General features: G+C 39.8%; 1 protein-coding gene across 1 annotated transcript in view; it reads left to right on the forward strand.

Annotated features, from left to right (window-relative positions):
* The window catches only part of MYH15 (myosin heavy chain 15), a 146,815-nt gene that overhangs the window by 112,075 nt on the left and 8,514 nt on the right, over positions 1-26,226 (forward strand). Inside the window, exons 34-38 of the mRNA XM_058731500.1 lie at positions 6,011-6,203; positions 6,406-6,609; positions 10,420-10,545; positions 12,636-12,806; positions 16,134-16,238. Coding sequence (XP_058587483.1) covers positions 6,011-6,203; positions 6,406-6,609; positions 10,420-10,545; positions 12,636-12,806; positions 16,134-16,238 — 799 coding nt within the window. The remainder of the gene's footprint in view (positions 1-6,010; positions 6,204-6,405; positions 6,610-10,419; positions 10,546-12,635; positions 12,807-16,133; positions 16,239-26,226) is intronic.

Consider the following 26,226-nt stretch of genomic DNA (forward strand, 5'->3'; position numbering starts at 1 on the left):
AGTGTTTTCTTCATCTCAGGTGTACAGTATAGTGATTCAATAATTCTATACACAACTCAGGGCTCACTATGATAAGTGTACTCTTAATTCTCTTCACCTAGTTCACCCGTTCCCCTACCCACCTCCTTCCTGTCTGGTAACTATCAGTTTGTCTTCTATGGTTAAGTGTCTGGTTTTTGGTTTGTCTCTTTTTTTCTTTGCTGGTGTGTTTTGTTTCTAAATTCCACATCTGAATGAAATCATGTGGTATTTATCTTTCTCTGACTTATTTCATTTAGCAGTATACCTGCTAGATCCATCCAAAATTCCACTCTTTTTTATGGCTGAGTAATATTCATATATAAATACATAAAATGTGTCACGTATATACATATGTATATACTACATCTTCTTTATCCATTTCTCTATTGATGAACACTTGGGCTGCTTCCATAACTGGGCTATTGTAAATAATGCCTCAATAAACATAGGGATGTTATCTTTCAGTCTTTCAGTCTGAAATGAGTCTCCAGCAGGCAGCAAATAGGTGGGTCTTGCTTTTTTATCCATTTGGTCACCCTATGTCTTTTGTTTGGAGCATTTAGACCATTTATATTCAAAGTAATTATTGATAGGTGTATACTTATTGCCATTTTGTTACTTGTTTTATGGTGTTTTTGTAGTTCTTCTGTTCATTTCTTCTCTTGCTCTTTTCTCTCACGGTTTGCGGGCTTTCTTTAGTGATATACCTGGATTCCTTTCTCTCTCTCTCTCTCTCTCTCTTTCTCTCTCTTTGCTTATCTATTACTTGTTTTTGATTTGTGATTTATATATAGCATCCATTTAGCAGTCCCATAAGTTTGAACCCATTCTTTACTCTTCTACCCTCCATATTTTAGGTATATGGTGTCATAATTTACATCCTTTTATTTTGTGAGTCCTTTAACTGATTTTTATAAATATACTTAATTTTACTGCTTTTCTGCTTCCTACTTTTCTTACTCTTCCTACTTAAAGTCTTTCTACTCATAAAGTCTCTGATATTTCTGGGGCAACTGGATGGCTCATTTGGTTGAGGTTCTGACTCTTGATCTTGGCTCAGATCATGATCTCACTGTTCGTGAGTTTGAGCCCTGTGTCAGGCTCCCCCTGCTTGGGATTCTGTTTCTCTCTCTCTCTCTCTCTCTCTCTCTGCCCCTTCCCTGCTTGGGCTCTCTTTCTCAAATAAATAAAATTTTTAAAAAAGTCTCTAACATTTCTTGTAGGGCTGGTTTAGTTGTCCTGAATTCCTGTAACTTTTGTTTGGGAACTTTTTAAGTTTCCTTCTCTTATGAATGATATCTTTGCTGGATGGAATATTCTTGGTTACAGGTTTTTTCTTTCAGCACACTGAATGTACTATGCCACTCCCTTCTGGCCTACAAAGTTTCTGCTAAAAAAGTAGCTGATAGCCTTATGCGGTTTCCCTTGTATATAACTGTTTTCTTTTCTCTTTCTGCTTTTAAAATGGTTTATAATTTCTTTTTACCATTTTAATTACAATGAGTTTTGGTGTGGACCTCCTTGGGTTGATTCTTCTGGGGACTCCCATTGCCTCCTGGATCTGGATTTCTGTTTCCTTCCCCAGATTTAGGAAATTTTCTGCTATTATTTATTCAAATAATCTTTATGTCCCATTTTATCTCTCTTCTCCTTCTGGAGTCCCTACAATGCAAATCTTATTGTGTTTGATGGTATCATTGGGTTCCCTAAGTCTAATTTCAGTTTTTATTATTTTTTTCTCTCCTGTTCAGCTTGATTGCTTTGCATTACTCTGTGTTCCAGGTTGATGATATGTTCTTCTGCTTCCTCTATGCTTTCATCTAGTGTATTTTAAATTTCAGTTATGAGTTCTTCATCTCTGGTTCTTTTGTATGTTTTCTATATTTTTGTTGAGGGCCTCACTGAGCTCCTACATTCTTTTCTCAAGTCCAGTGAGTATCTTTATGACCATTGCTTTAAATTCTCTTTCAAGCATTTGTTATCTTGGTTTCATTTAGCTCTTTTGCTGTGATTTTTATCCTGCTCTTTCATTTGGGACACATTTTTCTTTTTCCTCATTTTGTCTAACTCTCTGTATTTGTTTCTATGTGTTAAGAAAGTCAGTTACATCTCCTACTCTTGAAAGTAGTGGCCTTATGAAGATTAGTAAATAAATCTTCCCATATATCCTAGGAATTTTTCAAAATGCTACCTCTATGCTGTATCTCTGAGGGACTTTTTGTCATGCTATGTCTTTAAGGATGGGGTTCAGTTTCCTATTGCTCTCTCAGAGGCCATCCCATTGACTTTTAAAGTTCCAGGTATTAAGCCTGATTGTAGGAACTTGTGAGGCCAGGCCCTTCTTATTTTCATAGGCAGAGGTTATAGGGTTTGCCTTCCCTGTATGGGTTCCTAGTGCCTGGGGTGCTTGGTGTGAAGAGCTGTTTCCCTCAACTCTATGTGTCTCACTCCTATGGACGATCCCATTGGTCCATTTAGCTCTTGACCATGTCTCCGTCTCCACCCTTCTTACTGCCTTCATTGTTGTCTCTTCTCTAATTTTAGCTGTGGAGATTTGGCTCTGCCAGTCTTTGTGATATTTTCTGGTTTATTTACACTGATATAGGTATTATCTAATTGTATCCAGGGGATGAGATGGGCTTAGGGTCCTCCTATTCTGCCATCTTCTCTGGAAGTCTATATCACATCTTCTTTATTCATCTATCGATGGACACTGAGGTTGCTTCCATGATGTGGCTATTGTAAATAATGCGACAGTAAATATAGGGGTGCACGTATCTTTTTGAATTCGTGTTTTTGTTTTTGTTGAGTAAATATCCAGTAGTATAATTACTAGATCATATGGTAATTCTATTTTTGATTTTTTAAGGAACACCCATACTGTTTCTCATAGGGACTGCACAAATTTGCATTCCCATCAACAGTGCCTGAGGGTTCCTTTTTCTCCACATTCTCACCAATGCTCATTATTTTTTGTTTTTGATTTTAGCCATTCTGACAGGTGTGAGGTGACATCTCATTGTGGTTTTGATTTGCATCTCCCTGATGATGAGTGATATTGAGCATCTTTTCATGTGTTTGTTGTCCATCTGTGTCTTTTTTGGCAAGAAGTCTATTCAGGTCCTCTGCCCATTTTTAATCATATTACTAGCATTACTATTATTTTTTGTGTTGAGTTGTATATGTTCTTTATATATTTTGGATATTAATCACTTACTGGATATGTTATTTGCAAATATCTTTTCCCATTCAGTAGGTTGCCTTTTTGTTTTGTCAATGGTTTCCCTTAAGTTGTAAGTTTTTTTACTGACTTCTCTCTTTCTTTCTTTCTTTTTTTTTTTTTGTATCTGGTTTTCTTTTTCAAACTGCATTTCATGTCAGGATGGGGGCAGGGGGAATGAAAGAACTTCTTACTATATGGTCCTGGTCCTGAGTGCTTCATTTTTTTTTTTAATGTACTTGGAAGAGTTTTCATTTTAAAGATTTATTGACTATGCATGAAATGTGTTGATTGTCTAGAGGCCATTCTTTAAGCCTGTATCATATCCAAGCCTCTCAAACCATAGCACTTTCTACTGTCTGCAGGCACTCATGAAGATTCATAAGCAACTGTGTAAAAGTACAGTTTGAAACATTGTCTGCTTAAGTAGAATGTATGTCTGTATAAAGGATTTTGATACCAAGCTAGGGATGCTTTAGTGTTCCTGTATAAGGAGAGTCAGCTGTGGCAAAAGTGAGTTTCCCCAATATAAAACAAAAAAGTGTCTTAAAGCTTTTAGTGATGTTGATAGTATGAGTCACTGTATAAGTCTGCTTGGGCTGCCATAATGAAATGCAGACTGGGTGGCTTAAACAACATAAATTTACTTTTTCACTATTATGGAAGTTGGAAGTCCAAAATAAGGTGTTGGCAAGTTTGGTTTCTCCTGAGGCTTCTCCTTGGCTTGCAGATGGCCGCCCTCCTGTCATGTCCTCACGTGATCTTTCTTTTGTGCATGTGAATCCCTGATGTGTTTGTGTGTGTCCAAATTTTCTCTTAATCAGATTAAATTAGGCCTCACCCAATAGCCTCATTTTACCTTAATCACCTCTTGTAGAGGCCGTGTCTCTAAATATAGTCACATTCTGAGGTACTTGGGTTTAGGGCTTCAATATATAAATGGGGAAGTACATATTCAGCTATAACAGTCTGGATTAACTTTATGTACTGGTATTCCTGTAGGATTATGACCTGGAAGCTGAACAAAAGCCCACAACCAAGGTTAGTCATGAGAGGCTGATCTCAATTTGTGGGGGCCAGGGACATAAGGTTAGCACAGAAGAGGTGCTAACTCTGGGCTTTACATTCTCCCATACATTTCCATAAGTACTTGTGAGATTTTCACCTACCAATGGGGAGACAACTGGTCATGAAAAGCAGCCCCTCCACCTGTTACCCAATTAGAAACCTGAGCCACACAACTATCCCATGTGGGCTATATGCCTTCCTGATTGGCCTCAGAGTTCAGGACACATATTCAATGCTATTTCAATGCAGAACATAATTATGATCCAAGATGAGTACATTTTTGCTATTTCTGGTAATGGGCTCTATGATGAAGAATAGGAAGGCTCTTCCCATGTCTGTTTTGCCTGTTCAGCACTAAGTCCTATTTCACAGGGTGAGCTTAATCCTGGGGTGGGGGGTGTTAATTATAGCAGTTAAACCATCCTGGCTCACAAACACCAAATCTTGACTCAAAACTATCAAAGTTCGGGGCACTGGGTGGCTCAGTCGGTTGAGCATCTGACTTTGGCTCAGGTCATGATCTCATGGTTTGTGGGTTCGAACCCCGCGTTGCGCTCTGTGCTGACAGCATAGAGCCTGGAGCCTGCTTCGAATTCTGTGTCTCCCTCTCTCTCTGCTCTTCCCCCCGCTCATGCTCTGTCTCTCTCTCTCCTTCAAAAATAAATTAAAAAACGTTAAAAAACATTTTTTTAAAAACTATCAAAGTTCATCTTTGTTTTGTGTCTGAGTCCAGTGTAGGTTAGGCTATAGAGTGAGCCACTATTCTTCAAAGCCATTCAAGAGCCCAGTTTCCTTCCATCTTGTGGTGCCACAGACTTCCAAAAGTGGCCACCAAGTTTGCCATAGATGAGGAAGAGGGGAGTACTGGATTATACAAGTAAAAATGTTGTATGGGCAAGGCCTACAAATGTTTCTGCCCATGATCCAGTGGTCAGCATTCAGTCACATAATTCCAAACTGACTGCAGGAAGGCTGGGAAATGATTGCCATGGGTTCCCTAGATTTTTTCATTGTTTCCCTCAACACACATCTATTGTCTAAGCTTCTATCACTTGGCAAATATAGTTTCAGTGTAGGGTTTTTGTTGTCATGAGGAATATTGAAGCAACTCAATCCTCACACAGCAGTTGGTCTTCTCAGCCTACCCTTGACTGTACTCCAACTCCTACAGAAAGATAACCATGCTATTCTAGAAGGGCTAAGCAACAATAGGCCATTAGAGCTATATTGCTTGTCCTTGGGATTTAAGCCTGGGTGGCTCTTTCTTGCCTTGTTCAGATATGTTTTACCACTGAAAGTAGTTTAAATATTATAGCTGTCTGGAAGAGCATCCTTCCTTCATCCTTAGCCACTGCAGGAAATCTAGATGTTTGCTCTATGCCTTCCCTTAAGGGGTCTTAGGTAAGGCTAAGTCTGTCCCACTGGACATAAGGGCCTCACAAAGATTCTCTCTGATACTTTCCTTGATTCTTGAGAAAAGCTGGCCTGGGAATCTTAATCTATTATCATGCTCACTAACCTAACCCTTCAACCTCTATGTTTTTTAAAATGACAACCCCTTAGACTCATTTTGTTAATTACCCAGAATTTTTCTTGAATTTTAATTTTTTATGTTTCCTAAACTATTATGTGCACAGCAGGTAACCTTTCTTAATTTGGGTGCATGATTTTTTTTTCTCTTAAATGTTATTCTAAAATTAGGAGGAATCAGCAATGCGCTATTGACTCCCTGCAGTCTAGTCTGGATTCTGAAACTAGGAGCAGAATTGAAGCGACACGGCTGAAGAAGAATGTGGAAGGGAACCTCAGTGAGATGGAACTCCAGCTTAGCTGTGCCAACCGACAGGTGTCAGAGACAACCAAATCCCTGGGCCAGCTTCAGATTCAAATCCAGGTACAAATTGCAATATAAGGGCAGGGAATAAGCAAACCAAGAGACAGATTGTGCTGAGAAATAAAAGTAAGGACAACAAATCTAATCCTTCAAGAAAGCAGGAACACACTTAAATTGGCGAGCTTTGCTTAGAGCATGCATGCAGGTGCATATCCCATTGAACTCAGCAATCTGTGCCCCAGGCCTGTGTTTTCTCTCACAGGACCTTCGGGTGCAGCTAGATGACAGCATACGCCTGAACAGTGAGCTGAAGGAGCAGGTGGCTGTGGCTGAGAGGCACAATTCTCTTGTCCAGTCTGAGCTAGAGGAGCTGAGGTCCTTGTATGAACAGACGGAATGTGGGCGCAAGTTGGCGGAGGAAGAGCTCCTGCAGGCCACAGAGAAAATCAATCTTTTCCACATCCAGGTGAGGCCCATAAACTCTCCCTATGAGCTGTATTAGCTGGGTGAAGGCAATGGTTTCCACACATTGTTCAGCTTTGGACCATAATAGTTGCCATGTCAGGCAATGGATGTGGCATATGAGGCATAAAGAGAGCCTTTGGCAGCAGTGGGCACACTCTTCATTCATTCCCAAATGTATTAAGTTCCTAGGGTTGCTATCACTCGGGACCACAAACTGGGTGGCTTAAAACATCAGAAATTTATTCTCTTACAGTATTCAACACTAGATGGAAATGAAGTTGTTGGCTGGGCCATGTTCCCTCTGAATCTCATAGGTCAATCCTTCCTTGCGTTTTTCTAGCTTTTGGTGATTTTTGGGAATCTTTGGTGTTCGTTTGCTTATAGATGATCACTTCAATCCTCTGCCTTCACGTGGAAATCTCTCTATATGTCTTAGCATCATCTTTTCTCTGTTAGTATTTGTGTCTCAATTTCCCTTTTTTATAAGGACATCAGTCATATTGGATTTGGACACCTCCTAATGACCTTGTTTCAACTTGATTACCTCTGTAAAGACCCTATTTCCAAATAAGATCACATTTAGAGACTTCAGCCTATCTCCTTTGGAGGGGACACAATATTATCCATAACACTAAGTCCAAAAGAATGGACTCTCAGGACATTGACAGCCAGTAAGCTGGGGAGAGCTGAACATTCCCTAGTGTACCAGAACCATTTGCCTGTTTCTTCTGTTCCCTCCAAGTCACATGTTCTCCAAGGATTAAAAAAAAAATTCTCCTGCCTCAGAGCCAGGAGATTTCTAACAATTCTAAGTGACTGCTGACAGATATGAGCTGTCAGGACTCTGGCTCCCCATGGAAGGTTATATAAGTGACATGAAGCAAGGATTCTTAGATCGTTTGCCATTCTCATAGAATCAGGGGAAACCACAGCATCTAGGATAAACGTGTATACTAAATGGATCGTTCAACATTTATAGGGCACCCGCCATAACCTGAGCAGTTGTATGAGGTGTATGTGCAGAATGTCTCCATTGTCCTAAAAAAGTGAAGAGCCAAGTAAGGAACTCAATGCGCTGCTGGAGTATAGTGTCAGAGCAAGCACATCCCTACAGAAAGCCTTCCTTGACAGTCCTAGGCATAGCTAGATACACAATGTGCTCAATCAGAGTCATAAAGGACACATAAGCAACCTGTCAGGTAGAGAGAAAAGCCGAGGACAAAGCATGGGGGAGGAGGAGATGTGGGCTGCTGAGGGAAATTGCTGTACTCACAGAGCATAGTGGGGTAGGGGTAGGAGAGATCAGAGAAATGATGCTAAGAGGCAGGGAGAGCCAGGTCCCCAGGAACCTTGAGTCTGAAGCTAATGCAGTTTGAATTCCTTCTTGCAGCGGATGGGGATCCACTGAAGAATTTTGAGTAGCTGAGAGTGAAATGATCAGATTTTCATTTTAGGAAGTTTACTCTGGTGATTGCTGTGAATGGTGGATTAAAACAACTATAGACAGAACTGCCATACCGTGGAGTATTTAGAAACGTCATTGTGGTTGCCACAGTGACTGGAAAGTGCCTCTGGCATTTAGTGGGCAGGGTTCAGAGATACTAATATCTGTGTTAGGTACAGGATAATCCCACTTCACAAAGAATTGCCCTTCCCAGAATGCCAATTGTGCCCCTACCGAGAAATGCTAAAAAAAGGAAGGATCAGCCAGTGATGTACCAGCTGGGAAGCATTGCAATTAGTTTTTGCTTACAGTTTGACTTTTGTGTCCGTCAAAACATTGTGCATGACACAACCCTATTTAGATATCATGTGATATGGAACAAATAGGCTGTATGTTTTGCATAATTCCCGGCAAGCTAACTCGTTTCAACATTTTCTTTCTCTCTCAAGAAAGCTTATGTAAATACAATGAGCAGGATTCTTATAAAGTAGGATATTGAATTTTTAAAAAGTAATCATCTATCTGTAGTACTTAATAGCTATTGGTAATAAATCATTTGCCATGCATATTATAACTGATAATGCACCAGTGGGTCCCAATATGATGAAAAACCACTAGCCTAGAGAGAGAGATGAGGACATCAACCAGAGCAAAAACAGACATAGAGAAGAGGAGATGAATTTGAAAAAAAAAAAAAAATGAAAAGAAAATTAGGCCATGGAGACCTGATCTCTAGAGTGTAATTTCTGAAAAATTTAGGTGTATAACAGAAATTAACACAAAAGTGCAAATTCTCAGATCTCATTTCAGACCTACTGAATCAGAATCTCTGCAGTGGGACCCAAGAATCAAACAAATACTCAGATGATGCTGGTGGTCCAGAAGCTACCCTGTGACCAGCATATCTAGGTGATACTACATTGCTCACAAGAACCTCTCCCCAACCTTAATCATGTGGGGACACCTTGCAATTAATAGACTGCTGTCAATCTTTTGATAGAATAATGAATCTTTTATGGAACCTTCTTAGTTCCTTCTGCATTCCCAGACCTCTAAGCCTAGAATAAACATACAAGGCCAAACTTATCCTTGGCTGATTACATGTGTTCTTTTTCAAACCTGAACTGTGACAATCTGGATTGCTCTTTTGCACAATACCACCTAACCCCCTTCCTCCCAAAAAGAACCAAATAAAGAGTCAGCTTAAAAAGATTTTGGCCATTATCTCCTTAGCAGATTTTAAATGATTCTAGGTACAAACAAGTTGGCATTTATATTTGTACTTTCCTTTACAAAGAAAGAGTTTCTATGGAGTTAGTGCAGTGAGGATCCAGAAAACATTCCAGTAAGGTACACTTATCCCCACCACCACGACCACTACCAGGGAGAATCCTGGGGCAGGGGTGGGAGCACAGAACCTAGCTGTCTGTAAGGACAGAGCATGGAAGCCTTGATGAAGATGCTTCATGCCATTGAAGAAGCAGGACAGAACCTGTGAGGCTGGAATATCTTTCTTTCTATTTCTAAGGTACAATCCTGCCACTGAGAAAGGCACTAGCTAGAGAAAAGTGAAAGGACAATGAAGAGAAATCAAAAATAGGAAGCCTGTGCTTTTTATATACATTCTCTGTGCTAAGGTTTCACACCCTCAGAAAAGCTGTGCTTCAAACGTGGACCAAATAGCAGCAAAAGGAGTCTCAGCCTCTAGTGTCACAACCCAGGAAAGAAAGAATTAGGACAGTACCAGCCACAGAACAGCAATAATCCTCCCATGGGGTGGGGGGCTTCCTAAGGCCTGGGGGTTGAGGCTTATTTGAGCTACACTTCCCTCCTCCTCATTGCAAAGTCAGATAGAAAGGGAGGTAGATAAAGAGGAAATTGGATTTTTGTTTTTGTTTTTATTTTTCCTGGAGCAACATGCTGGAAACCGATTTTTATTCCCCAACTTCCTGCTCCCCGCATATCTGCAACTGACCCCGACTTGTGCTCTGGAACACTTGTTTCTACAACATCAAAGAACAAACGGCAGAAAATCATATTCCTCAGCAAGTTGAAAACCAAACACATGTTTGGGGCTTGTAGATTACCTGGATCCATTTCTATTTTCTTATTCAGACAAACTGCTAGGTCTTTAATATTGAACGTCTAACGGATGAAATCCCTTCCATTCAAATATGCCTTTGATGGCAAAGGAGAGTTTTCTAGTGTGGCTTCCTGGGGTTGGAAATATTGCTTCACTGACTATGGCTGCTTAGAACAGAACTCACCCCCGGCCAGAGCCCATTCCTGTTGCATGTCCTCGACCTGCCAGCTTGCTTTTGCATCGCTGGTCTCAAGTTGCCTAATGAGAGTGCTGCTTTGCTTTAGAACACGAGCCTCCTCAACCAGAAGAAGAAGCTGGAAGTTGATGTTACCAGGATGCAGAAAGAAGCTGAAGAGGCAGTGCAGAGGTGTCAAAATGCAGAAGAGAAGGCCAAGAAGGCAGCCACTGAGGTGGGTTCATTGACTGACTGCTCGTTCCTATCTTGCAGAGTTGACGGGGCAGTAGCCAAGGGGCAGAGGCAGATCTGCAGCCAAAAAGAATTCTATTGATTCTCCATATAGCCAGGAGGAGAGTAACTGACCCCTCTGCCTCTCTCTGTTTCCATTTTGAAAAATTAGGCCAATTAGCTCCTCCTTTCCAAACAGCTCAGACAATAAAAAGGAGCAGTTGAACTGCTATGAGCAAAACCTCATGAAAGAAAGAGATTTTTTTTTTTAAGTTAAGCCACTTTCCACTTGTGAATCAATATATCTGGAGTCTAAAACAATTCTTCTGTGAGTCCTTACAAATCGCTATTTTCTTAGAGCCTGTGATGGCTTTATCATGATGATCTGGAAAGAAAGCTTATGTCACTTATTTTCCCCAACCCATACTATTGCTTAAGTAGCACCATCAGGTTGGTAAAGAAGGGTTTCAGGGCTGGTTTCAGGGTTTCTTTATTTGCAAGGTTAACATTGTTGATGAGAGTGCTTTCCTAAACGGCACTAAGCTCGGCATTGGCAGCCAGCCTTGACTGAAAGTTTATGGGAACGGGAGAAGACCCACTGCCAGGCACCCCCTGCAGACAGCTGTAGCACTTCTCTCAAATGGCACAGTGACCAGAAGGCAACACTCAACACAAATATTAGCAGAGGGAGATGGAAGGCCTGGCAGGTCCCAGTCTTGCTGAGCAGAGCAGGGACTTAATTGCAGCCTCCACTCACCCCACCCCTGTCTTGTGACTCTGTGCGTGTGGTCAAGCAAATGCCCAACTGTGTGCAGCAGCCTGCCTTTGCTATGTGAATGGAAGCTGATCCTCATGATGAAGGGGATATCAGAACTGGGACGACAAGATACTCGATTAGATTTTATATTAGTCATTTTAAAATTCAGAGGAGGGGAAGAGCTTGTGTCTCTATTTGCCTGAGTTATTTGGCAGTTGAGGAACGAAACAAAACCTATGCACTAAATCCTGGGTACCAGGTCACTGTAGAATCCAGCCCTCTCTAAGAATAGAGAAGCATGCCTGTCACTCAGCTGTTTCATATCGAGGCAGGCACTTCTGCTCTCTGATGGAAAAGAGGTGTGTGAAAGCTTGAACATGTTTGATGGCCAGGAGAAAAATAATATGTTTCACATTTATGAAAATCCACATAGAGAAAAAGGAATAAAAAGAGTGTCTACTCCAGCTTGGGAAATGTATGCAGTCACACATTATGGAGACTATCTGCTTTACTGTGCCTTTATAAGATTTTTGACAACGTTGAAAAATGAACTCACTACTTCTTCCCCCACCTTCTAATTCTCACATAGTTCATCTCTGAGTCCCAGCCCCACATAGCAGAACCCAGAGTTGCCTCCATAATTCATTCTTTGCCCTCACCATCTGCACAGACGTCTCACACTTAAATTATACAGATGGTTGGTAACCTGATAGACAGAGAATCTTTGGCTGGGAGGACAGTGTTCCTACATTAAATGCTCTGAGAGATTCACGAACCGGTTCTTAATAATTTCATCGAGACGTCAAGCCCTTGTACACATAGCCAAAGCCAAGAGCAGCCTTCACAAACAAGAATTAACCTTCCTTGTGCCAGATTATTGGCACCGAGAGCATCTGTAGCTGCCAAATTCCTGGAGCCTAAACTTGTTTGCTGTTGTGAATCACAGAATTATAAAAGAGAGATGTGAAAGATCTTCATGGGCCTCCTTCCATACTTTTCCTGGTGTGTGATGTTATCGGACGCGTCCTGGGCTTTATTCAGTTCAAAGCTGTTGCTTTAGTTGGTCACCTTTCTTTCAATACAGGTGTTGTGCACCGTTCATCTCTGGTCTGTTTCTGTTACCCCTCGCCCCAGTCTCCCTGGTAGTTGATGTCATCTGGATTGCCATATCATTAACAAACTTGAGGGTGGCCCAGGTTAGGGACAGAGCAGTGGGAGGAGATTGAGACACAGAGGAAGGCATGATAACTAGTCAGATAAGGACCCGAAGATTGTGGGCAGAAATGTGAAGGTCAACTGGCTGCCAGCTTATCACAGCCCCTTTCTTTCTGTTTTAGGCAGCAAACATAACAGAAGAACTGAAGAAAGAGCAAGACACCAATGCCCACTTGCAGAAGATGAGAAAGAATATGGAGCAGACAATTAAAGACTTACAAAAAAGACTGAATGAAGCTGACCAGACTGCCCTGATGGGGAGTAGAAAGCAAATCCAGAAGCTAGAATCTAGGGTAGGCATTTGTCTGGATAATCATGAGGTCATGACAACTTCTGATTCAAGGCCTTATAGTCCTGGGATAGCATTCCAAATGTTTTGTAGCTCTCTCGTCACTTCTCTTGTTAGTACTTCTAGATCACTGATAGTGTCAGATCTCAATATATTCATTCATTTTCGCTTGACCTTGGGCCATCAACTAAGACTTTCCTTGGGCTGGATAAACTCTGCCTCCCTCTTCCTGTTAAGTGAGAATGCATCTCTTCCCATTCAGCCACACCAACTCTAGGCTCCCCACAGCCAGGGTTACCTGCTATTTCCGGATACACCCTCGCAGCCTTGCTTCTGTGCCTCTGTTCCTGTTATTTCCTCTGCAGAGAATGCCCATTTTTTAACATCCAGAGAAAGGGGGAAGGGGGACAAGTAAATCAAGGATCAAGAAATGCTTAGTGAAGATATAGGAGGGGCTGACAGAAATGATGTAGCACCTGCCTTCAGGGAGCTTGACAATAAATAGGAAGATCTATCTTGAAAATAGGATTTTTTAAATTATTGGATCAATTTCAATGACTATGTACAGGTTGGATGACAAATGCTAGAAGGATAGGAAGAATATTTGACTGGGACTTCATGGTTCAGAAGGGCCTCTTAAAATTGCTTTTGTACATTTATGGTATATCCATACAATAGAATTCTAATGCACATCTATGGTGCCTCCTTATAATCATGCTGATTAAAAAGGAATGAGGGAGTGCTCTGTAATATGTTCTGGAGATCTCATCTAGCAGTATGATGATGATAAAAGGCACAGAGAAAAGGTAGAGTCTACACCCTTTTGTGCAAGAGGGGGTTAATATAGAAGACAGGGGCACATACACATTTGCTTGCATTTTCAAAAAGAAGTGGTGACAGAATAAAACAAAAACTAATAAAAATAGCTGCCATAGGAGAACACAGAGATGAAACTTAGACCTTGTGAATGAACCTTGTTTAGTTGTTTTGATTGCAAAATCATATAAAACATTTACATGCTTCATAACATAAAAGAAAACACGTTTAAATCAAAGAGCAGAATAAAACAAATCAATCTGTAAAATGTTAAGACAAATGGAAACAACTGAAGCTAACTGTATATCAAGTTGAGGGGCATAAAACATACACAGAAGAATTATTCCTAGTGACTTTTAAACATAGTGCTTTGTACATCCCTCATGGAATATATCTAAGGACAAAAGAAAAAAAAAATCAAAGCAAACTGCACTTGTAGTTCCAAATAACTATATCTTTAACAAAATGTTTTTAATGTTTATTTATTTTTGGGAAAGAGGGAGGAGCAGAAAGAGAGGGAGACAGAGAATCCAAAGCAGGCTCCACACTGTCAGCACAAAGCCCAATGTGGGGCTTGAACACATTGAGATCATGACCTGAGCCATAGCGGGATGCTGACCCACTGAGCCACCCAGGCACGCCTCAAATAATAGTATCTTATCATTAACACTATCAGTAAGGTTAATATAGTTCTTTAACCAATAATTATTTAATCTTGATTGTATAAGAACCAAGATTTTTAGTAGGAGAAAAAAAACATATAGGCATAAAATTAAAGAACTTAGAATATGTCTTTTTTCCCTAATTAAAAAAAAATACATGAATGATAATGGTGTTTCCAATTTGAATTTAAGATTTTAATTTTGCTTCCAATTGCTGTTTGTCCACCATAAAGCCTAGAACCCATGCTAACTCAGTAGCAATAAGCTTCCAAATATCAGCTGATACTAAGGAATTATGATTAATTTTCTTAAAACCATAATCATAATACTAATCTGTTAGGATTACATAACGGAATATTTACTGGTGAAATTATATGATGTCTAGGATTTGATATATTAAAGCAATTTTCCCTGAGGTTTTTTAATCGACATAAACACATACATGAACACATGAGAAAACCTTAAAAGGTCGCCTCATAGTCTCATGTCCCAACTGATAGAACTATGTATTAAGTTCCTAGACAATAGGGGTTTAGAAGATTTCTTAACGGGCTTTGTCCACAAGGAACTTGCACACCTGCTGACTTGCCCTCTCTGAGGAAAAACAAGGGCAGTGTGTCTGGAGTGGGGAGGGGAGGGGGGGAGTAAGAGATGGGGTCAGACATTCCAAGCACATTCATGCCCTGGGGCATTGGACTTTGCTATTTTAAAAGAGTAGTCAAAAAGGCCACATTGAGAAGGTGGCATCTGTGTCAAGAAGAAGGCGGGGGCTCCTGGTGGCTCAGTAGGTTAAGCCTCCGACTTCAGTTCAGGTCATGATCTCACCGTTTGTGAGTTTGAGCCCTGCATTGGGCTCTGTGCTGACAGCTCAGAACCTGGAGCCTGCTCAGATTCTGTGCCCCACCCCCTCTCTCTGCGCCTCCCCTGCTCATGCTCTATCTCTCTCTCCTTCAAAAAATAATTGAAAAAACATTAAAAAATATATTTTAAAAAGGCAGCCACAGAGGCATGGACATCTAAAGGAAGAGAAGGAACACCCTTCCTCCATCAACTCTGTACACCCCTTTCTGCTTTATTTCTCCAGCTTTGCACAATGGCAGTATTGTCACCAATGAGGTTTATCTAAGGCACGATTATTGCTAATTGTTTTATTTCTCCAAATCACATCTCACCATCAAACATATTCTCTATCTTACTTTGTGGGTTTCCCCTCGCTAAAACATATGCTTACATACGGGAGAAATTTTTGTTTGTTCTTTTCACTGCTGTCTCCCTAGCCTTGGGGTCCGGTGTGTGGTTGGCATAAAATGTTTGTCGAATGAATGTTATGCTAACTTTGCCTGTATGACTCTGTGAGGCTACAGGCAGCTTGTCCATCCGTACTACTGCCCTCCCACAAAACAGGGCTGTCGGGCAGGGTGGGACATATCTGCCACATAGACTCAAGGTCAGATTTCAGGGAGTCAGGGCTGAACATGGAGGAAGAAACTTAAGATCAGGTAGTACATTGTCCTAATCCCTAAAGTGTGCCCCGTATAGCTTATTCTCTGTATACTTACCTATGATCATACACAGGGGTGTGTGCAATTTTGTAATCTCACAGGAAACTTACCACTTCTGCATGGATGAGGGTTTAAACGGTCCTTTTATAGACTCACATAATCCCACCAACTCACTTTTGGCGAGGCAGTGTTCCCTGAGAGGCTACCCTGTTTAACCACTGCCAGAAAGAGAGTGGCCCCCCCTCTTGATGACTTTGCTCTATTTCAAATGATCGCGCCAGTTGGCAAATTCACTGGCATCCCGTCTTGCTGGCTGCCAGCCTGCGGTCTGAGGTCAGGGTTTTGTTGCAGGTGAGACAACTGGAAGGTGAACTCGAGGACGAAATCCGTCGCAGCGCAGAGGCCCAGAGGGGAGCCCGCAGGCTGGAGCGCTGCCTCAAAGAGCTGACCTATCAGGTACTCAGGGAAACCACTGCCTGTTTGTGTGCTGGAGCAACGTGCTCCTTCAAGCCTGGGGTGGCCTCCTAGGTCTCCTGCTGTTCTTTCCCCCACCTTTGTGCTCACATTCAGTGGTAGACATGGACTGACAGGCCCAGGGCTCCTGTGCTCTTAGTGCTTTGGGTCGGTCCCTTTTCAGAGCTCTCAGGAAGCAAAATGTGAGCGCAAGTTGCAATTAGAAGGGAAAAGCTATTTATAGCGTGCTTATTTTTTCACACATAACGTCTGGGGTGCTCTCAGAAAGATGCCTTCCTGTGAGAGGCTGAGTGAGAACAATGTGTAAATGAAGTGGCTGACAGAGAGTCGGGGTGGCTCCTCAGCCAGCGTGTTACATGGGACACTGGCTACATCGAAGCAGGGGGCATGCTCGCTCCTATTTTCTGGTGGCACAGACACTCCAGGCCACTGAGGACTCTGTTCGGTGCCTGTGCCAGGTGGTAGCTGCTAAATACGGCCGTGTGGAGCTGGCAGATTCTTTTCCCGTGAGCGAACATTGGTCTCAAGCAAATAAGTGAAAAGAGATGGAAAGACTTCTTACCAGGAGTTAACGCATTTCTAAAGCAACAATACAATCCTTCACCTTCATTTTCATTTTCTAACCTTTCTTCCCTTTTCTTCAAACGGAGGGGACCGTTGAATCCGCGAGTGCAGAGGCACTGTGCTGTGTGCTGTTCTGCGGCCCAGCATCTTCCTGGCACAGACTAGGTGCCCACGTTCCAGTTGTTGAACACGGATGCCAGAGGTCACTCCCTGGCCCTCTCCTGCTGCACCGTACAGCTTATGCCAGCGAAAAGGCAAATTCCTCCCGGGCACCCGCTTTCACAGCAACATTGGCAGTATGAATGCAAGATCTGCCAGTCCTGGTTCTGGTTCCTGAGGCTGAGTTGTTGTTAGAGATGCCAATGTCTTCCCTCCTTGCAGCGAGAAGGATAGTGTTGACAAGAACGCGGTGCACTTCAGAAGCATCATCTTGGGCTAATTAAGATGAAATGAGCTCCTTGCACAGCTCTTCTTTACTGAAGAAGTGGTTCTTTTCTGAGACTTTTCTAAGAGTTAGTCTGACACTTCTTTAGAGTATGCTAGTTATAACAATACCATTCGGGAGTGGGCCCCTGGGATGTGTGGCTAAGGAAGTAAACACCTTGGGAGCATGAAAGGTGTGGTATTCTACCCTTCTTTTGAGGGGGGTGAGGAAGCCACCTACGCTGAGGGAGTCACATGCTGCTTGTTAATGATGTCTGGGTTTTTCTTCTTTTTAGTTTCCTGTGGATTATACTGACATTTTTCCCCCTCTGAAGACAAGTCCATTATAGAACAAAACACCAAAGGCTATACTTTTTTGGTTTTCATTGCCCCAAAGACTGTATTCTTGTTCTATTGTGTTTTATCTTTGTTTCTTCATAGAGCTAGCCTTATTGTTTCCCCTTGTACTAGTACGGAAGTACAGTTCTTAATTTCTTCCAGGCGTCTGCACAATGCTCACAGTATATCTGTTCAATTATGCAATGCTTTTCTGCTGTTAAATCAGATAACACCTACTGGGCACCTATTTAACACAAGATATGAAGCTAGGCCCTGTGACTTTAAAGAGACATTAGAGAGCGCTGCACATTTCTTGATATCAGTACCTGTTTTTGAAATATTCAAGATAGATGCTGGCCCAATCCAATCTGTTCTCCTTTAACATCAAAATAACCACCAGGACTATGAGGCAGGGTGTTTTGTGATAGTACGTCATTGGTGCCAATTGAAAATGTCATTTTGAAAGGGGCATAAATATGGTTTTCATTTCCTAGGAAACATCCTCTGGGAAGATCCTACTACATTGGAAAGGGAATCAAGTGTGACCCCAGCCACAATAGTTCTATAGCCAGTCCCCATTGAGCATTTATCTTCCCCTGTATGTCCCTCTAGCATTTGGAAACTCATCCTATTTTCTCTCTCCAGTACCTAGAATAATGTGCTATAAAGCAGGACGTAGGACTAGGGACTGACAACCGTTATAACAGGTACAGACAGTCTTTCTGCCCCCTCCCATCCACCTGCTCCATTTTATCTTCCACTGCTTTCTATATTCAAGGATCTATGTATAGATGTTATTTAATCCTTACAAATATAATTACAGATATAGTATCTTCATTTTTAGGGATAAGGAAACAAAATGTAGTTTGGGATAGCTTCTCCAGGAACCAGATGCCAGGATGGAGTCTGAGAAGCATAAGAGATTTATCTGACATAACACCTGGGAAAGACAAAGGGGAGAGCAAGCAGGATCAGGGCAGAGAAAGCCTTTAGACCACAATGTGAATCTGATATCCATGAAAGGAAAAGGTGAAGGAAGGAGGATGGGCTATGAGCTTCACATTGCAGCCCATCTCCTCCGAGCAGTCTCCAGCACAAAGGTTGCCTGGAAAGGAGCCCCATGTTGGGCAGAAATGGCTGGACCCTGGTAATCACTGGGCCGTTATTGACCAGGGGCTGCCTGGGGAGCGGTGATCTCAGTGTAAATGCTACAGCAGATCCCGAAGGCACTGCAGTTGGAGGTTTTCAGGTAAGTGCCCTCCTCACTGCTGAATGGCAAGTTCTTTTCTTGAAGGGAAATCTTAGCCACTCGCAACCATGGCTACCACAGTGATGTAATGCCTCGGGGCTGAGATGTGAGCCTGAGCCTAACAAAGGCTCTGTCTTCTCAAGTGGGAGGAGCTCATTAACAACAGCAACCACTTCCAGGCTTCAGTTTTCTTCCTTGTGGCTTCCTTTACCACACAGAAAATTGACTTGCCTCAGTAAATTGGTTTTAAGCAATTAAACTTCTGTTAGTTTTAGAACTTCTACACATGCATAATTCTATGAATCTTCAAATTTCTTAAACCTGGGAGGGAAAGGGACAGGCAGATGAAAACAGTAGATTTTATTGAAGAGGTAGACCTATCTCATTTTCTTATATCTTGGTCCCTGCCTTAGTAAACTTAAAATGAGTAATTATCTACTGGCAGATGGCACTTTTAGGTGGGGTGGGGGAGTATTCTAGGCCATAGAAATGGCTTGGTTAAAGCTTTATTTATTTACTTATGTATTTATATATTTACTTATATTGAGATAAACGACACATAACATTGCATTAGTGTTGTGTGTACAATGTAATAATTTGATGTTTGTTTACATTGTGAAATGATTATCACAAATTTGGTTAACATCCATCACCACACATAACTACAATTTTTTTCCTTGTGCTAAGAACTCTTTAAGACTCACTCTCTTACCAACTTACAAATATACAGCATCATATTGTTAACTGCAGTCACCATGTTCAACATTGCATTCTGAGGACTTATCCTATAACTGGAATTTTGTACTTCTTGACCACCTTGACCCATTTTCCCCACCCCCATAGACCCTTGCCTTTGGCAACCACCAATTCTTTTTTTTTTTGTTTATGTGAGTTTGGTTTTTTAGATTTTACATATGGGTGAGATCATACATTATTTGTTTTTTTCTGACTTCTTTCACTAGTATAATGCCCTTAAGGATTGCAAATGGCAGGACCTCCTTCTTTTTATGGCTGAATAATAATATTCCATTGTACATATAGCACATTTTCTCTAGTCATTCATTTGTTGATGAACACTAGGGTTATTTCCACGTCTTGGCTATTGTAAATAATGCTGGCATGAACATGGGGTATTTCAAGATAGTGATTTTGTTTCCTTCAGATCAGTAGCCAGAAGTGGAATTACTGAATCATATGGTAGTTCTGTTTTCAATTTTTTGAGGAAGCTCCATACTGTTTTCCACCATGGCTGCACCAATTTGTATCCCCAACAGTAGTGCACAAGGGTTCCCTTTTCTCCACATTCTCATCAACACTTGTTATTTCTTGTCTTTTTGATAGATCATTATGATTTTGATTTGCATTTCCCTGATGGTAAGTGATGTTGAGCACCTTTCCATGTACCTATTGGCCATTTGTGTATCTTCTTGGAAAAAAGATCTCTTCAGATCCTCTGTTCATTTGAAACAAAACACATGAACATAGGGGAAGGAAAAGAAAAGCTAAAAAACTGAGAGGGACACAAACCATAAGAGACTCTTAAATACAGAGAACAAACTGAGGGTTGCCGGAGGATGCTGGGGGGGAACTAAATGGATGATGGGCATTAAGGAGGGCACTTGTTGGGATGAGCACTGAGTGTTATATGTAAGTGATGAATCACTAAATTCTACTCCTGAAACCATTACTACACAATATGTTAACTAGCTTGGATTTAAATAAAATATAAAAAAAATTAAAAATAAAATTCCAGTGTAATTAATATATAGTGTTATATTAGTCTCAGGTGTGCAGTATAGTGATTCAGCAATTCTATACATTACTCACTGCTCATTGAGATAAGCATACTCTTAATAATCCCCTTCACCTATTTCACCCATTCCCCCTACCCATCTCCCATCTGGTCACTACCAGTTTGTTCTCTATAGTTAAGAGTCTGTTTTTTTATTTGTCTCTTTATTGTTTGTTCTGTTTCTGAAATTCTACATATGTATGAAATCATATGGTATTTGTCTCTGACTTATTTCACTTAGCATTATACCCTTTAGATCCATCCACCTTGTTGCAAATGGCAAGATTTCATTCTTTTTATGGCTGAGTAATATTCTGTCATGTATATATACATCTTTATCCACACTTCATTTGGACACTTGGATTGCTTCCATATTTTTTCTATTAAAAATAATGCTGCAATAAACATAGAGCTGCATTTATCTTTGCAAATTAGTGTTTTCATATTCTTTGGATAAATACCCAGTAGTGGCATTATTGGATTCAGTCCTCTATTCTTTAATTTGTTCAAGAACCTCTCTACTGTTTTCCACAGTGTCTGTACTAGTTTGCATTCTCACCAACAGTGCACGAGGGTTCCTTTTTCTCCACATCTTTGTCAACCCTTGTTTCTTGAGTTTTTGATTATAGTGATTCTGACAGTGTGAAGTGATATCCCATAGGTGCTTTGATTTGCATTTCCCTGATAATTAATGATGTTGAGCATCTTTGCATGTTTCTGTTCCTCTGCCCATTTTTAAAGCATATTTTTTGTTTCCTGTTCTGTTTTGTTATTCAGTTGTATGAGTTCTTTATGTATTTGAGATATTAATCCCTTCTCAGGTATGTGATTTAAAAATATTTCCTCCTATTCCATAGGTTGCCTTTTCATTTTTCTGAAGGTTTCCTTTGCTGTATAGAGGTTTTTTAGTTTGCTGCAGTCCCACTTATTTATTTTTGTATCTGTTGCCATTGTTTTTTTATGTCAAATCCAAACTTCATGGCCAAGACCAATTTCAAGAAGCTTACCCTCTGTTTTCTTCTAGGAGTTTTATGGTTTCATGGTTTCACATCTTACATTTAAGGCTTTAAGCCATTTTGAGCTAATTTTGTGTATAGTATAAGAAAGTGGTCTAGTTTCATTCTTTTGCATGTGGGTGTCCAATTTTCCCAGCACCATTTATTGAGGAGGCTACCCTTGTATATTCTTAGCTCCTTTGTCATAAATTAATTGACCATATGTGTATGAGTTTATTTCTGCACATTATATTTTGTTTCATTGATCTATGTGTCTGTTTTTATGTCAATACTTTGACTACTATAGTTTTATAGTTTGAAATCAGGAAGCATGATGACTTGAGTGTTCTTCTTCCTTCTCAAGATTCTTTTGGCTATTAGAGGTCTTTTGTGATTCCATACAAATTTTCAAATTGTTCTGTGAAAAATACAATTGAAATTATGATAAGGACTGTGCTGAATCTATAAATTGCTATGGGTAATATGGATATTTTAACAATATTAATTCTTCCAACCCCTGAGCATAAAATAACTTTCCATTTTATTTGTGTCTCCTAAAATTTATTTCATCAATGTCTTACAGTTTTCAGAGCACAGATCTTTCACTTCTTTGGTTAAATTTATTACTAACTATTTTATCCTTTTTGATGCATTTGTAAATGGGATTGTTTTCTCAAATTCTCTTTATTTTTTTTTAAATTTTTTTTTCAACGTTTTTTATTTATTTTTGGGACAGAGAGAGACAAAGCATGAACGGGGGAGGGGCAGAGAGAGAGGGAGACACAGAATCGGAAACAGGCTCCAGGCTCCAAGTCATCAGCCCAGAGCCTGACACGGGGCTCGAACTCACGGACCGCGAGATCGTGACCTGGCTGAAGTCAGAGGCTTAACCGACTGTGCCACCCAGGCGCCCCTCAAATTCTCTTTAGAATAGTTTGTTATTAGTGTACAGAGACACAACCGATTTTTGTATGTTGCTTTTACATCTGCAATTTTACTGAATCGGTTTATTATTTATGACAGTTTTTGATTGAGTCTTTAGGGTTTTTTTGTTTTGTTTTGTTACATATACTATTATCTCCAAATCAAGACCATTTACTTCCTTTCTGATTTGGATGGCTTTTATTTCTTTTTCTTGCCTAATTGTGCTGCTGGGACTTCCAGTAATATGTTGAATAAAAGTGGTGACAGTAGGCATCTTTGTTTCATTCCTAATCTCAGAGGAAAATCTCTCCACTTTTCTCCATTGAGTATGATGTTAGCTGTGTGTTTTTCATATATGGTCTTTATTATGTTGAGATACAACCCTCTATATTCACATTATTGAGAGGTTTTATCATGAATGGATGTTGAGTTTTGTCAAATGATTTTTCTTCATGTATTCAGAAGTTCATATGATTTCCATCTTTCATTTTGTTAATGCGGTATATCACATTGATTTGCAAGTATCAAACTATCCTTGCATCCTTGGAATAAATCCAATTTGATTATTGGATTTATTGATGTATTGCTGAATTCAGTTTGCTAATATTTTGTTGAAGATTTTTGTATTTATGTGCATCAGGGATATTGACCTGTAGTTTTCAGTTTCCTTGCTTCCTTTCTTCCTTCTCTCTCTCTCTCTCTCTCTCTCTCTCTCAGTTTTGATATCAAGGTAATGCTTGCCTCATAAAAGAAGTTTGGAAGTGTTCCCTCTTCTTCAATTTTTTAAAAAGAATTTGGGAAGGATTGGTATTAATTATTCATTAAACATTTGATAGAATTTACCAGGGAAGCCACCTGGTCTTGGACTTTTATTTGTTGGGAGATTTTTGATTACTAATCCTATCTCCTCACTAGTAATTTGTCTGTTACGATTTTTTTAATGGTGTACTTGATTTATTTTTATCATTTTTATTTTTTATCATAATAAGTATACTCTTTAATCCCTATCCCCTAGTTCCATCCCTCCACCCACCTCCCTCTGGCAACCACTGTTCTCTATAGTTAAGAGTCTGTTTCTTGTTTTTATCTCTCTCCCTTTCTTTTTCTTTACACACCACATTTTATTTATCCATTCATCTATCAGAGGACACTTGAGCTGCTCCCATAGTTTGGCTATTGTAAATAATGCTGCAGTAAACATAGGGGTGCATGTATCCCTCTGAATTAGTGTTCTTGTATTTTGGGGTAAATACCAAGTAGTTCAATTCTTGGAATGTAAGATATTTCTATTTTCAATTTTTTTTAGCAACTTCCATACTATTTTCCACAATGGCTGCACCAATTTGCATTCCCACCAACAGTGCAAGAGGTTTCCTTTTTCCCACATCCTTGACAACATCTGTTGTTTTTTGTATTTTTGATATCCTCAAATTTCCTTTTACTCATGATTCAGTCTTGGTAGTTTGTATGTTCTAAGAATTTATCTATTTCTTTTAGGTTATCCAAATTTGGGGCATATAATTGTTTATAATAGTCTCATGATTCTTTGTATTTCTGTGGTATCACTTATAATGTCTCCTCTTTCATTTCTAATTTTATTTGTTTGAGTCTTCTCTCTCTTTTCTTGGTGAGTCTAGCCAAAAGTTTATCAATTTTGTTTATTTAAAATATTTTTGTTGCAATATAAGTGACACACGATGTTATATTCATTTCACGTGTACAACATAGTGATTTGACAACTATAGATGTAATGCTATGTTCTCCACAAGTGTAGCTACCACCTGCCACCATATCATGCCATTGCAATACCACTGACTATATTACCTATAATCTGTATATGTCTTCATCCCATGACTTATTCATTGCAAAACTGGAAGCCTGTACCTCCCATTCTCCTTACCCCTTTTTGTTCATTTCACACACACACACACACACACACACACACTCAGAACCACAGTTCTCTGTACTTAAGATTCTGTTTTTGCTATTTTTGTTAGTTTGTTCATTTCGTTTTTTAGATTCCGCCTATAAGTGAAACCATATGGTGTTTGTCTTTCTCTTATTTCACTTAGCATTATACCCTCTAGGTCCATTCATGTTGCTGCAAATGGTAAGACTGCATCTTTTTTATGGCTGAGTAATATTCCATTATATACATATACTATATCTTCTTTATCCATTCATCTATGGATGGACACTTAGGCTATTTCTACATCTTGCTCTGTAAATAATGCTGTGGTAAACAGAGGTGCCTATATCTTTGCAAATTAGTATTTGTATTATTTGTATTATTATTGCATTCAGGTGCTCTGCCCATTGTACATCAGATTATTTGGATTTTTTGGGTATTGAGTTATGTAAGTTCTTTATATATTTTGGATATTAACCCTTTAACCAGGTATATCACTTGCAAATATATTCTCCTACTCAGTAGGTTGCCTTTTTGTTTTGTTGATGGTTTCCTTTGCTGTGCAAATGCCTTTTAGTTTGGCATAATCCTAATAGTTTCTTTTTGCTTTTGTTTCCCTTGCCTAAGGAGACGCATCCATAAATATGTTGCTAAGGCAACATTCAAGAGACTATTTCCTATGTTTTCTTCTAGGAGTTTTATTGTTTTAGGTCTCACAGTTAAGTCTTTAATACATTTGGAGTATATTTATTTGTATGCTTTAAGAAGAAAGTGGCCCAGTTTCATTCTTTTGCATGTAGTGGCCCAGATTTCCCAGCACTATTTACTGAAGAGACTGTCTTTCTTCCTTGTATGTTCTTGTTGCTTTTGTCATAGACTAACTGACCATATAAATGTAAGTTTATTATTGGGCTCCCTAGTCTATTCTTTTGATCTATGTGTTTATTTTCATGCCAGTACCATGCTATTTTGATTATTATAGCTTTGTAGTACATCTTGAAATCTGAGACTATTATACCTCCAGCTTTATTCTTTCTCAAGATTGATTTGACTAATTGGTGTCTTTTGTGGTTCTACAAATTTTAGAATTATTTGTTCTAGATCTGTGAAAAATACTATTGGTGTTTTAATAATGAGTATTATTGAATAAATCTGTAGATTACTTTGGGCAGTATGGATATTTAAAAATTTTTTTGATGTTTATTTATGAGAGACAGAGACAGAGAGAGGGAGAGGGGGAGAGGAAAAGAGAAACAGAGTACAAGCCAGGGAGGGGCAGAGAGAGAGAGGGAGACAGAATCTGAAGCAGGCTCCAGTCTCTGAGCTTTCAGGACAGAGCCCAATGCAGGGCTCGAAACCACAAACCATGAGATCGTGATGTGAGCCGAAGTTGGACTCTTAACCAACTGAGCCACTCAGGCACCCCTATAGTATGGATATTTTAACAATATTCATTCTTCCAATCCATGAGCATGGAATATCCTTCCATTTGTTTGTGTTATTTTCATTTACTTTCATCAACATTTTATAGCTCAGAGTACACAGGTCTTTTACCTCCTTGGTTGAGTTTATTCTTAGTTATTTTATTCTTTTGGTGCACTTGTAACTAGAATTGTTTTCTTAATTTCTTTTTCTGATACTTCATTATTAGTGTCTAGAAAAACAACAGATTTATGTATATTAACTTTGAATCTGGCAACTTTACTGAATTTATTTACTCATTTCTTCTAGGTTATCAATTTTTTGGCATATAATTGTTTTTAGTGGTTTCTATG

The sequence above is a fragment of the Neofelis nebulosa genome, chromosome 5 (assembly GCF_028018385.1).
Source record: "Neofelis nebulosa isolate mNeoNeb1 chromosome 5, mNeoNeb1.pri, whole genome shotgun sequence".
NCBI classification, from domain to species: domain Eukaryota; kingdom Metazoa; phylum Chordata; class Mammalia; order Carnivora; family Felidae; genus Neofelis; species Neofelis nebulosa.